The 13,827-nt window shown below is 39.3% G+C and overlaps 1 protein-coding gene across 3 annotated transcripts; it reads left to right on the forward strand.

Annotated features, from left to right (window-relative positions):
• The first annotated feature begins 590 nt into the window (after positions 1 to 590).
• taf1a (TATA box binding protein (TBP)-associated factor, RNA polymerase I, A) lies at positions 591 to 5,633 on the forward strand. Of its 3 annotated transcripts, none has more exons than XM_074685263.1 (11): positions 591 to 748; positions 1,394 to 1,552; positions 1,929 to 2,092; positions 2,383 to 2,496; positions 2,603 to 2,801; positions 3,075 to 3,196; positions 3,507 to 3,665; positions 3,804 to 3,870; positions 4,093 to 4,216; positions 4,346 to 4,503; positions 5,458 to 5,633. In XM_074685263.1, exons 2-11 carry the CDS (start codon positions 1,432 to 1,434, stop codon positions 5,520 to 5,522), a joined length of 1,293 nt encoding a protein of 430 aa, XP_074541364.1. In that variant the 5' UTR covers positions 591 to 748; positions 1,394 to 1,431; the 3' UTR covers positions 5,523 to 5,633. The 3 variants fall into 3 exon arrangements, with proteins under 3 accessions (XP_074541364.1, XP_074541366.1, XP_074541365.1); XM_074685265.1 differs by having other exon boundaries at positions 4,349 to 4,503; XM_074685264.1 differs by lacking the exon at positions 591 to 748 and adding an exon at positions 755 to 922.
• The last annotated feature ends 8,194 nt before the right edge of the window (positions 5,634 to 13,827 follow it).

Consider the following 13,827-nt stretch of genomic DNA (forward strand, 5'->3'; position numbering starts at 1 on the left):
AGAAAAACAAGATCCTTAGAAATTCCCAATTGATCCTGCTTTACTCCATTATACCCATTTTAAATATAGAGTAAGAGATAATTACCAATATTTTTTATTTTTATTGCATTCACGTGCTTTTGAAAACAAATCTGGAAATTGAAAACACATTGCCATAAGTAACCTGAAACTGAATTTCCACCAGTAAAGAAAAAAGAAGACTAAAGAAAAAAAAGGTAAGTCTTAATAATGAGATACTTAGTCATAGTGTTTTGTTATATTATCCCACGGATATATTATGTCGTTATAATTTCCTAGTATCTTATATTTATTAAATAGTATCTCATCACCATAACTGTTTTTTTTTTACTGGTGGTGATATGATTCCATACCTGAGCACACTGGATTACACAAGCTAAAGCTTTTATTTCCTAGCTTCCCTTGTTATCTTACTGTCAAATATAGATTTATTTTTGAATTTTAGTTACTTTTTATATTTGAGCTATTCATGCAAAGCTCAACATGCCTCATGTTGAGGAGAAAATGCAACGAACGCAGTAGAAACTATTTATTCCGCCTCTTCCGGTCGCACCAGCCAATGATCGTTCGACTTTTGGTCCTCACTTTTATTTTGTGCTGCAGCACAGGAAGCAACACGCTAAATTGACAATAACCTCGCCAGAAACGCGTGTAGGTCACATGAGGTAGCTGCAGAAAAAAATAAATATTGGAAATATAACGAAACTGCTAAAGGGAGCTAGGCCTGAACGTAAGTTACCCTGTTGATCTTCCAACAAAGGCTAACATTGCTATTTTGCGTTAGCATTGGCAATTTGTTTACCATTAGCAAGGATTGATTTTTGGTTGCAGCCCAGCAGATAAAAACTGAGAGAACTTTTTTCTAGAGAATAAGTTTATACTGAAGAGATCTTTGCTCCAAAAGGTAAATATAACATCCAGCACGAGAATTTACCTTCAATTGCCTACTGGGCAGTTCAATATGCAGTACAAGATGGCACGATACTGCGTTTTAGCTTGAGTCAGTCTGTCGTGACTTATTGTTACACCTGTTTATTCACAAAAGATGACAGTTTCTTGTTAAAGCAGTGAATTGCTAGTTGGTGAACATTAAAAAAGTTATTTTTCCCCCATCACACACATTTTGTTGCTTTCTTCATGTACTGCCTAAAATTCTTGTGATGTCGCTTCATTTCAAATGTAAAGAAATTATTTTTCCTGGGCTTTAAATGTTGTTGTCTGTATTTCTTGAGACTTTGGTTGCTGATCTGACCAAAAATGCATTTCAAAGACATCGAATTGTTGTTTGATGATCAGCATTACTGTGATTGAGTAGGTAGAATCATCATTCCAAAATGTGAAACTGCCTGTGAAACTCAAATATTTCTCCCTGCAGGTGTAAATCACCCACCTAACATCTGCACAAATTAAACAATGAATGACCTGGAAGTAGAGTTGGGTCCTCAGGAATTATCAGAGGATGACAGTGACTCCTTAAACTACTCCAAAACAGGGAGAGGACAAAAAATCCCCGTGGTCAGTCCTGTGTGTGAAGGTGAGTAGATGCATTTACTTACAATCACATCATATTGCAGAACTCATCAAAATTGGTAGTTAATTCATCTTACTGATACTGACAGCACTAGCACAATGTAAGTTTATCAATAGTTTAGCATTGTGTGTCATGATAAATACACCAGGATAATCACAACAGAAAATGTATACCCCTGTGCAGTTAAACAACTGAAAAATGTTCATCTGAATACAACAAATCATATTGTATTTACTGTCCGACATTGATGCAGATTTAAAAAAAAAAAAACTCAAAAAATGTTAAAGTCAAGCTATATAACCTATTGTAGCTTCACATGTTTATGACAAATGCATTTATATCATGTGGCCGATGAAATCATTTTGTTTTTTACCTGAAGCGACACCCAATGAAAGTGGATTTCATCAGAGTACCAGAATGTGTCTGAAGCAGATTAGAGAAGCACTGCTGCATCATAGATGGCAAGAGGCAGCTGAATATATAGCGTGTTACCCACAGAAGTTAGAAGACACGTTGTGTGGCACCGCTCGGCTGGATAAGGAGGTATGTTTGATTTGGTCTTTGTTAGTGTACATTGCAACCAGGCAGAAGGGATTTTCAAGCTAACCATCTTTGTACTTAAGATTGTGAGACAAAATTTCTTAATTAGACAACGAGTGACTTCTTTTTATTCTTTGGTATGGAATGATCAGACATGACTTTTACTGCTCTACCATAAAAACTTTGATTCTGAAATTAATTTTTATGCATGTTTTAAGTTAGTAAACTATTAGCTTCTAACATCAGTCCCAATGTCCTTGTATCAATAATCATTTTTTTATTTTCCATCACAGATAATGTGGAGAATTGGCACTGAGCTCCTTCATCATCACTCAAAATCAACGATGGATGACTACAACAACATCTATGAACAAATAAAGCACACAAGTGTTCGACACTTTCTGATGGTACATATTTGTGGCCAGTTCACCCAGCTACACCCATGTCTTCTTGATTATATTTATTATTATTATTATTAAAATTGAAGACATGTTCCTCTGGTTTGCTCTCTAGATCAGTCTGGAACATTCGTTCCACCTGCTGCTTAATGGTCACTTTGAAGATGCGAAACGTCAGCTTTCTGTTGCTGAAAGCTGGAGGCATGGAAAAGAGTCTACCACGCAGATTGACAGGACTAAATTCATTCAAGCCTACAAAAGCTTTATGGATTACATGATCTGGTGTGACAAGAGACATACCCAGTCCAACAGTGGTAAGGTGATATACAGCTTAACACTTAGAGCATCTATTATTCACTTTGTTAGATTTGCAGTCATGCAGATAGCTGTTGTGTGATGCCACACTGCCACCTTCAGGTAAAATCCAGTAACATTAAAAGGACCCTAAATCTATACCAAAGCATAAAAATGTATTTGTGTGCAAACTTTGGGCAAGATGCTGGGGAGAGGTTTTTAATTGATGATTCTAAATTTTAAGTTCTTCTTTTTTGTCATCAAATGCTACAGAAACTTATCTTTTGTTTCAGGCTATATCAACTCTGGTGACAACAAAGAGATGCATAACTACTTCAGACAGGCTTCTGTGATTCTGAGGGAAATCCTGAGACATCCTGGAGTCTGGGATCCCTTCATACTGAGTTATGTTGAGGTCTGAACTGATTTCCAACTTCTTCAATTTAAAAGACATTTCCATTTAAACTATATGATAAAAGGGCTAAGGCCAAGCTCATTTAGTCATTCAAGTGTCAACAAACTACTGTGTTAACTTATTGCTTCAATTTTTGGGCACCTAGAAAAAGAAAAGTTAGAGCCATAAGAGAAACTCCCTTCACCTTTAGGAAGGAAACCTTTTGCTTATGGTGTGTTTTAATTATCAAATTACTTTTGTTTTAGAATTTAAGGCCAAATTAAAGTGAAGTGTTGCTACCTGTTTCATAGCTGCTGTTGTGTTTTTACAGATGTTGGAGTTCTACGAGGATTACGAGGAAGCTTTGCAAGTCCTGACGACCTATGCTAATGACAGCAAATTTCCACCCAATCCCAACGCACATGTTTATCTGTACCAGTACTTAAAGAGGCATGAGTTTTCAAACAAGGAACAACAGAAAGTTTTAAAGGTATAACCATACAGTAGAAGGTCTAAAATTAAAATCTATCACTCAATGCATAAATACTCATTTGTAATAATGTAAAACTAACTCTTGTTACCTGTTGGGTCAAATTCTTCCTAAAAACGTAACTACCTTATACTGTAGGGGCTCCACGTGTTAGTCCCGAGCCATGAGTTGATGTTGGAGTACAGCTTTCTTCTGCTTCATTCAGGTAAGGGAGGAAAAATTAGATTCGACTTCTTGGCAAAAGTTTAAGTCTCAAAGAGTAAAACTTGATAAATTGTGTAAAGAAAGTAGAAATTTAGTCTTTTTCATCCAGTGACAGCTAAGTAGAAACTTAAGTTTATATCTTTCTAATGTAACATGTTTTTTTAAAGGATATCTTGATTTTGTTAGCCTTATTGAAGAATAAATTGTTCTGCTGTCTTTTCAGAGAAAACCGATAACATCCAGAAAGCTTTGGGAGTTGTTCTTGAAATGCTTGACTTTGCCTGCTGGAGAAGCAGCCTGGATGTTTGGAAGCGTCTGAAAGAAATCATTCAAAAACTACAGTTACAGTATGTTGCAGTGATTAGAACGTCTAATGTGTAACGTTTAGTGATATTGAAAAAACAGCACCTTGATTTATCCTGGAAGCTATCAAATGTCAAACTGGGGGCTGTTGTTCTTTTCATGTGTCCATCCAGCAGAAAAAACTGGAAGGAGATTGTCTCTAAAAATATGGCTGCAAGAAAAGACTGGTGGCCTGCACTGCACTTTACAAGCTTCCATGCTGGAAAAGACTCTGAGGAGAATCCAGAGCTCATGGAGGTGAAGGCATCACTGACAGAAATCCTGTGCCCATGTAAGTAAAGCTGCAGAAGGACATAATATAATGTTATAATTCACCTCAGAAACACAGGTTTCCACCTAGAGGGGGCAAAATGCTTCATTGTCCATAACCTTAGACTGCTGTTTTAAATCTTTATTTTACATCTTACCACCACCAACTGAACTTCAATGAACGTCTGACCTGATGCTTTTTTCCCCTCATGTCACTCCCCACTGACTCACCCTGTTTCCTGCACTATCCACTGTCCTGTCTTTTCTGATTCATGGTATAAACATCTCCAAAACACTTAAAAAAAAAAAAAACAAACAAACTGGAACCTTTTCAATGAAAAGTTAAATATTTTACCAATGACACATTGTTTGTTGTCTTTGAGGAGCTTGTATTTCTGGAACTTTAAGTGTTTGTTTTAGCATATGTGTACAGTATTTTTTGCCTTTGCAGTGCCATCATAAGCAGTCTGTGAAATAGATCAAGGTACAATAAATAATAGGGATAGACCGATTATTGATTATTGGGGCCAATATATGGCATTTGAGGCATATCAGCATCAGACGGCCGATAAGAAACAAATTTAAAACTGCGTTGTTGCGGCTCTGATGCAGCAGCTCTGTTGTCTGCAGTCACTGCTCAGTCCCCAGCACTGTCCCACCCACAGTATCATCTGATTGGTTACAAGTAAAGCCATGGCTTAGGTAAAAGCCAATCAGCAGTGCAGTTATTACAGTTATTGCAGTTACATTAAAATTTTGGAAAACTTTATTTACTGTAGAAAACTTTAGCTATTTATTTTTGAAGTTTTAATTTAACTTTATAAAACGTGCTGCTGAGCCTGGGAGCTGTTTAATAAACATATGCTTGAAGGCATTTGAATGCAGCGAAGTGTTGGAGTTTGTTTTATTTATTCAAAATTTTGACACAAATAGTTTCACTGCAAATTAATAAAGGCTATGTATTTTTTTCCTACAGACATGAACCTCAAGTACAGAGTACAGACCAGAGGAGAGCAAACAGAAGAAAGAAATCAAGTGTAACATCAAGCTGTTGAGTTATGAGTTCACAACCAAGAACAGTGCTGAGAATGTTTGTGTGTTTGTTTTTCTACAATAAAACAGTTTATTTTGCAAATAAAAATATTTAGTTTCACACAGAAACAGTTATGTGATCCTGTTTCTCTTTTCTTGTTAACCACATAAAGAGCACCAGTCAGGTTGTCCACCATGTGGAGCTCTTGTTCTGTATGTAGTGTTTCAGTGAATGGCTGCAGGTTATGACCAACACAGTGTGACAGAGTGTTGCTCTAAATGTCAGCTTTCATGTCAGTTTCTTAGTTTCTGTAAACATTTTAATGGGAACAGTCTCATTCTGCCCTCAGCTGACCTCAGCTGACCTCAGACCTTGAAATGAGGGTTTTGAAAGTCTCATGAACACATCACAGAGCCTGAAGGATTTTCTCCTTTGTCATGTTTGAAAAATCTGAACAGACACAGCAACAGGATCAGACCAGTGTCGGACCATGGACGTGGTCACTGCTGCTTTAAAAATCTTTGCTCTGGTCAGTTTTAGGAGAAGTGATACCCTGATTTATTTTTCCGTTACCGTCTTGCCTTGTTTGGAAGAGGTGTTACATTTGTAACTATTAGTTTCCACTTTTGTCCTAAAGTGTTTCCAATGGCATGACAGGACTCAGGCCTCCACATGCTCTTCTTACTGTCCTTTGTATCAAACCATGAATCTTGAATCCAGCAGCATGCCAATTTAATAAGTGAGAGTGTTTGTAATGATTCTGTTTTGGCTCGCCACAACGTTGGCCATGCAGCAACTCAGTCAGCCGTATGGTCGGTGTGTGTGTGTTTGTGTGCGTGTGCGTGCACTTTGCAGTCATTATATAAACCAAAGCCTAAAGCACTTGCCTGACCAGAGGAGCAGCTGCAGAGGCGATCTGGGAATACAGAACACATGTCGTTTGAAAATTCAGAATTTGGGGCGCAGTGAAGAGGATGGAGTTGGGAGCTGGTCAGCGCGATGGACGTGTCCTGAATGTGACCTTTTAAAATCCTTTTTTTCTAAGGCTTTGAGTTGTTTAATCATCAACACAGATGTTTTGTCATTGCACTGTTCCTTCTCTCTTAAAGTGGCTCTGTTGGGACTTGTGTTTTCCCCTCAGGTCACCTTGACAGTGTACCTTGAAGATTATAACAGAGCTGATGCCCTCTTGTCCTCTTTGACCCACTTCATAGTCACTCCACAAAAGAGCCTCTTGGGTAACTGTAGTTCACTTACCCTCATAGTTATTCTGCTATTGTGTTCTCTTATCTCTCCAGCTCTGTCCACAAGGACCAGGTTTGTCGGGGGTTTAATTTCTCTCTTGTTGTGGTAGTCACACAAACTGGAGGAGCAGTCCGACCTTTGCTGTACCTCTCAAGGTTGGACGAGGACTCACCCAAGCAACAAAGTGTCTCTTATGTGACCATCAACACATTGTTGCTTTCTGTTGCAGCAGCAGGAGACTGGGGCAGGTTGTCCTTAATATTAACAAGGCTGTAACTAAAGAAGTGCAGCTTTGTTCCCTGCAGTGTACATTTAAAGTAGAAGAGGGCATAAAGTACAAACTTGGTCTTTAGACTGAAAACTCTGAATTCTGTGTCACAATATAATGACAAGAATAAAGATAAAGGACATTGCTGGACCAGAATCAGGTTTATGGTCAAGTAGGTTTACAAATTCAACAACAACAACAACAACAAAAAAAGAGTCTCACTTTATTACATTGTGAAAAAGAGACAATGAGTCTTTTCAATAAGTATCAAGCCATGTTAAATGCAACATTTAACGTTTTCGCCCGACACAGCCCTCGAACACCCCTGGTTCATTTAACCCTCCTGTTATCTTTGGGGTCAATTTGACCCCATTCGATGTTTATCCTTCAAAAAAATAACAGTTAACTTTTTTATTTTGGCTTCATATTTCATGACTTTTCCTAATTTGATGGGAACTATTGATTTAGCATAAAATTATGATGATGATATTTTTTCATTTTGCTGTACACATATTGCACGCATCGGTGTTCCTCTGGGGTCAATTTGACCCCAAGCTGTTTTTGCTGTGTAAAACTTGTCCGTTTGTGTGTGACACATGTGTGACCTTAGATTCCCACACCTGCAGGTGCAGAGTTGATTCTTTTGAGTTGATACATGTCATGGGGGGGGTTAGGGAGGAATGAATGTATGTGTGTGTGACCTACTACTCACACCTGCCAAACAGAACTGATATTTCCTGCGCTGTGGAAGGTGGGATATTCCCGCAAGGACATTGGTAGTTCATGTAAAATAAGGGAGGAGCAAACATAAAAGCTTGCCTTGCAGCTCTCTGTCCAAATCATTAGGGCCCGAGCCCGACAACCACGGGTTGGGCGAGAGCCCTATTGAAACCCTTGTGATTATTATTCTACGCCTTTTTTCTTCTTTATTATTTGTTTCTGCCAAAACATCCCCAAATTGCGTGCCCTTCGCTTGGAAAAACGTGAGCACGCCTAGCCCCAAAATTTGCATGCCCGAAAAAATGTATCAATTTGCAACTTACACAAAAATGAACGCGCCCCCAGGGGATTAAAACTGCGACCCCTTGGGTGACTTTGAGCCACAGCCCTAAAATTTGGTGTGTATAATAAGCATGCCCAGCCCTACAAAAATAGTCCCTTAAGATTTTTGTGCTTTACGAACACGGACTTCGCTATTTGGGCCTAAACATTGTAATCTAGCGATTTTGGCAAACGTATTTGAACAAACTGGGTTTTTTCGCTTATCAACTCAAAACTTGGCTTGACTATACCACTCCCATTGAAGATCAATAATCATAATTGAATTTTTATATTTTTTGCGGTGTGGATATGACATGGGCTCAAACTCTGCCACTGCCAGTCCCAAGCCCGGATAACAAAAGAGGAGGGGTGAGTGAGACGTTATAGTGACCACAAATATGTTACAAAAAATAGATAAAATAAGTAAATAAAAATGTTTATGAGAGTAAAGGGGGGGTTACCAACATCAATCAATATGGTTCATTCTGTGAGAGTCATGAATGTGCACGCCAATCAGAAATGATTTGGATTAAAGATTTGAAAGATACACAAACTCTAAAACTATAAGTTTGACCTGATGGTGGCGCTGCAGGGAAAGGTCATATCGTCACCAAAACCTATAGGGGTCATACTCTTGTGGTCATTAATGTTTTCAGTAAATTTGAGAAGATTTGGATAAAAACTTTTCAAGATACATTATTTCTGATTGAAAGTTTGGCCTGATGGTGGCGCTAAGGGACAGGTCAAGGTGTCATTATCAAGGGGTGATTTAAGTATTCAACAAATAAACAAAGTTCCTTGACCAAAAAACTTGGTCAACTATTTCTGTAAATCATTTTCTGGGGGCAAATATCCCTGGGGTCAAATTGACCCCAAGGGTAAAATATGTGAGTAATATTTGAGGACGATAGGAGGGTTAAGATGATTGTGAGAGGTGCCCTCGCGGTGATCATACGTCAAGGCTCACACGCGCTGTCCGCGTGCCTGTGCTCGTGCATGAAGTAAACCGTCGCTTGTGGTCACACTGGCCATTCGAAACGTGCTTTAGGGCAGAAGTGTGCTTAAGCACGGCACTGTTTGCCTGTAGGGAACAAAACCTTTGACAGACTTGGTATGGTATGTGTATTGAAATGGACGCTGTATCGTCACCTTCTTTAAATACATTGAGTTGGAAAATGAAAGTGATACATATTTAGGGTGACCAAGCGTCCTCTTTTGCCCGGACATGTCCACTTTTCACGTCCTGTCCGGGGTGTCCGGGCGGGTTTAATAAATTCACGAAAATGTCCGGTGTTCACTGATTTTCATAGGACCATTACGCGCGTCCGTAAATTGACCGGCGCTTGCAAACAATACCATCATGCGCATCACTTACCGAGAGGCTGCCTTGTGGGCAGGTCTGCTCTGCGCGTGCACACACACGCATAGAGAGTGAGAAGATCAGAGAGAAGGCGAGAGAGAGAGACATAGACGGAGAGCGGAGAAGACAGGGCTGTTTAGACAGCGGAGCTGTATTGCACGGAAGATGCCTAAGCGTAAGTGCAGCTTCACAGATGAACTGCAAAAAAAAAATTCCGACATACCGTCCCGAACGGGACAAGTGGGAGGCGGAGTGAACCGTGTGCAAAGCTGGCACATATGTCTCAGTGTCCAACAAAGGTGCTGGAGATCTCAAAGCTCACATGGACACCGAAAAACATGACATGACAATGGCATTTCATACTGTAAAACACCACAACAGCTACAGGTCCATGGATTGTACCAGTGCCTTGCTAAAAAAAGACATTTCCTGACTCTGACGTTGCTAAAAAGTTTAGGAGTGCTGGCACCAATGCCCGGTACCTGGGAATCGGTACCAGTGCTCAAAGGTACAAATTTTCGGTACTCTTTTGTAGTTATGTGGTAAAAAATATCAATTTCTTTAACAATATTATATATATATATATATATATATATATATATATATATATATATATATATATATATATATATATATATATATTTTCAATTTAACATATATATCCTTCAGTATATACCCTTGCAATGCTGTGTTCATGTCCATCATGGAAAATCGACTATTCTTTCACTTCCTCACAGTCACAAGGATGTGTTCAGGTACCCAAACGTGGTACCTTTTGATTTTACATGAATCGGTACTCTGTACTTTTGACAGAATTTGGTCGGTACCTTTAGAAGTACCTGATTCGGTACCCATCTCTAGGTGTTATAGCCCCCCATTCTGTTGAAGTCACTCATGAAGCACTCAAAAAAATTCAATACTGTGGTGTTTCCACAGACAGGAGTAACCACGGGGCAGTAAAAATATTAAGAATATAAGAAGCCTGTCTGAATTTGTGCCTCGAGGCCGGTGCCGTTGTCCTCGTTTTTGGAAATCAAAATATGGTCACCCTATACATATTTCAACCCAACACCTTTAGCTTCAGTTTGATGTAGGAATGACTACTGAATGATGCTTGGAAGACACTTAAGTAAAAAGTGTGATAACCGACCGTGTTCCCCCCTATGTTCATTTTTGTGTCCGAAGTAAAGAATGTCTGCACAATGAATATAAAGTCACTGGTTGTTGGCTTAGCATATAGGCTAAGCTAAAACAAAACAGAGGAACTACTCATATAGCAATTAACACAGACTGTGGTACAGTTTCAGGGGAAAAGAATAATGTATGTTCACCTGGGGATGCTCCAAAGACAGCTGAGACAAACTGTTCTGTAAAATCTATCATGTTAAAAAATCCTATCTGTGGACTCTGATGACTCTAACAGGCCTATCATACCTCCTCTAGCTCAGGGACTGATTTCTAACATCTACAGACTAACCCCTCTGTGAACTGACGACCATGATAACCGTGGTACAACTAATCATTAGCACAGAGTGCAGACTCTGTCTAAAAACAAACATACAGCAGGGAAAGTGTTTTATGTTCTGCCTGGTTTAGAAAGGTGCTGGGTGTTGTTTTGTGTATGTGAGGCATTAATTGAGTTTTCCCCTCTCATACTGTCATACTCTCTACTCACACACACACTTAAACACTAACACACACACACAGGGGTTGGTGACTCAGGGTCTCGCTTGGTTACTCTGCAGGGCTCTGAGGATTTGTAACCTAAAAATCCAAACTTGCACAGTGACAGCGTAACATCTCAGTAACTCTGCAAAACATTTGAAGTCTGGTGTGGTTTGGAGGAGGAAGGAGGGAGAAAGTGTGATAATTCAGCTGTGCAACTTTGGACGTAAGATACTGAGGTCTCAGCATGTGCTGCATACTAACAGCAGGGAGGACATAGAAAAGGGAAAAACAAGCTAGGGTCTGATGGAATTTGAAAATACGTCAAACTAAAAGAATCAAATGGGAAAAAACGCTCATGAATGAAATTCTTACCATAAAGATATTTCCTTTGTTGAGAAATGCCCTGTGAGCAGGATCATTGGTGTATTCCAAACCTATGACGGCGCTTTTGAACAACAGATAACAAAAAGCTCTTGACACACATATGATTGTGGAGACTAAACTTGCTTAAGGGGAGAAAAGTCTTGGAGAATTTCAGTGCCAGCAAGAAAGAATAAAGAAAAAGATTCCCAAAATATCCTTCCTGTTCTGTCTGTGAAGTTGAAAGTGACAAGCGCAGTACCTTTGTTCTTGGAGTGCAGCTGCAAAAATAGCTTTCAATAATGTATTAGGAGAATAAAGACTGTGAGCTGATTTCTGGGGAGCGACTCAGGCTGCTGAACACAAACTGATCCTCTTCACTTTTTTTTTTTTTTTTTAAACGATTGCTCCACTTATCAGGTCTGGAATAAAATGGAAGTAAACAGCTAATCCCTCTACAAATATTAACATTTGGGGACTGGGCAGTCTGAAACATGATAATTACTCAAGACCTGTTACTGAAATGATGCACACAGTTACAGAGGACAAGCAGTGCAGAACAGCAATGTAATGACTCTGAAATGCAAAGTGGCCTGGCCAGCAGAGCATTCACCAGAGGCTATGGGGATTTAATTTCTTGTGTGCCTCTGTGATAAGTGTGTTACCAAAATGTTGTGACTTTGCTTCATGCTCTGTAGAGACCAACTAACTGAGTGCATTAAAATAAATCTTGAACGATCTGAAAATTGGAGGAAAGGCAGAATTCCAGGGAGGCATCAATTATTAAGAAAAGAAAGACAGCTAAGATGAAATCTGCCTTTGAAGGCTGATTCTTTTTTTTTATATTGAATGTCTTCACTCAGAATAAAATAGTTTACCAAAGAGGGAATATTTTAACTAAGGCAAGGGAGAACTATACTTTATTTTCAGATTGGAAGTGGATGTTCTTCTGTAAATCAGTTAACTTCAGGACCTACCACATATACCTTTATGAAACTGCAACTCAGACTTCTAAAATAACTGAATGGCCGTTGACAACTTGGGTCACACTTTTACATCCTGACCCACCAGATGAGAGCCACTTCTGGTGAAATTGCTCATAAAAGTGTCTCGGTTTGAGTGTCATGTGTCATATTGCTAATTGAAGCAATGGCTCACCCTGCCTCACTTGTATTTGACTTATAGTGTGTTTCTCTCAACTTCTGTCATATGCAATGATTACTTTTTGTTTTGTTAAAATTGGAGGGTGCTTTTTTGCTGTTAAATGTCAAGAGATGATTTCATTTCATGTCACATGAATTTTCTTCTGTTTCTTTTGCGTTACATATTCTAGTGACTTCACATCTGGACCTTTTACTTCAATTATTTAAGTTTCTCAAGGAGGCTTTCTGTAAGTTGCTGAAGTTCAAATCCCATTTAGAACATAATAGACTAGACTAGAATAGAATAGAATAGAATAGAATAGAATAGAATAGAATAGAATAGAATAGAATAGAATAGAACTTTATTGTCATTATAAAAAGTACAACGAAATTGGAGTCACAGCAGCAATCAAGAAAGAAAAAGTACGACAGTGCATAGAAAGTGCAAAAAGGTCCATAAGAAAATAGATGATGACAGCTTGTCCATCATTCTCCCGTTCAGCCAGCCTCCACCTCCACAGGGTCCAGGACTGAGCTTCTTCAGTTATGCTCCATCTCTGTCTCCTGGATCCTGTCTGCTCACAGCAGGTGAAGCTCTTCCATTGTGGCGTTGGTGTCTGATGTTAGCTCCGTTAGCCATGCATGTGGATAGCATGATGCTACTCTGCCCTCTGGTATTCCCTCTGTTGCTGGGTTAGCACAGCTAGCTCGTCCATCTTACTGGAGATAGATCTTGCGTTCCCAATAACGATGGGTGGAAGGACAGGTCCATGTCGTCACTTCTTAGCTCACACTTGAGAACCAGCACATCGTTCTCACCTCCTTCTCCTCATCTTGTGGGAAGACATCAGGCCTTACACCAGTTAGCATTGACATGCTACAGGCTGCTAACAGCTGAGTTCACATGTAAACAATGCAGCCATGGTTACATGTAGGATCTCCAGACAAACACAGGAGAAAAAGTAGTAAAAATATCGCTGAGGCCACAAAAAGTTTGGTGTCCATGACCAACAAATGAGCCATACAAAGTAATGATCCACTCCAAATACAAAGACTACGAAACAGAGACGAAAAAAATTACAAGAAACGGACAAAGAAAAGAGAGCTGCTGCAAAAAACAGCCAAAGCCAACAGGGCGGCGCCTAGCAAACTATTAATGGCCTAATGATGGCTGTGGTATACTTCTTCAGACATGTTCCAGTGTTTTCTATTCACAAGATTAGGAGACA

Source organism: Halichoeres trimaculatus, unplaced genomic scaffold, assembly GCF_033239565.1.
Source record: "Halichoeres trimaculatus isolate MK-OKI-2021-1 unplaced genomic scaffold, fHalTri1.1 fHalTri1_scaffold_13, whole genome shotgun sequence".
In the NCBI taxonomy this organism is placed as follows: Eukaryota; Metazoa; Chordata; class Actinopteri; order Labriformes; family Labridae; genus Halichoeres; species Halichoeres trimaculatus.

Coding starts and splice junctions, on each gene's coding strand:
- taf1a (XM_074685263.1), top strand. CDS start 1,432: ATGAATGACCTGGAAGTAGAGTTGGGTCCTCAGGAATTATCAGAGGAT. Junction 1,553..1,928: donor GGTCAGTCCTGTGTGTGAAG/GTGAGTAGATGC, acceptor TTTTACCTGAAG/CGACACCCAATGAAAGTGGA. Junction 3,871..4,092: donor CTTTCTTCTGCTTCATTCAG/GTAAGGGAGGAA, acceptor CTGTCTTTTCAG/AGAAAACCGATAACATCCAG.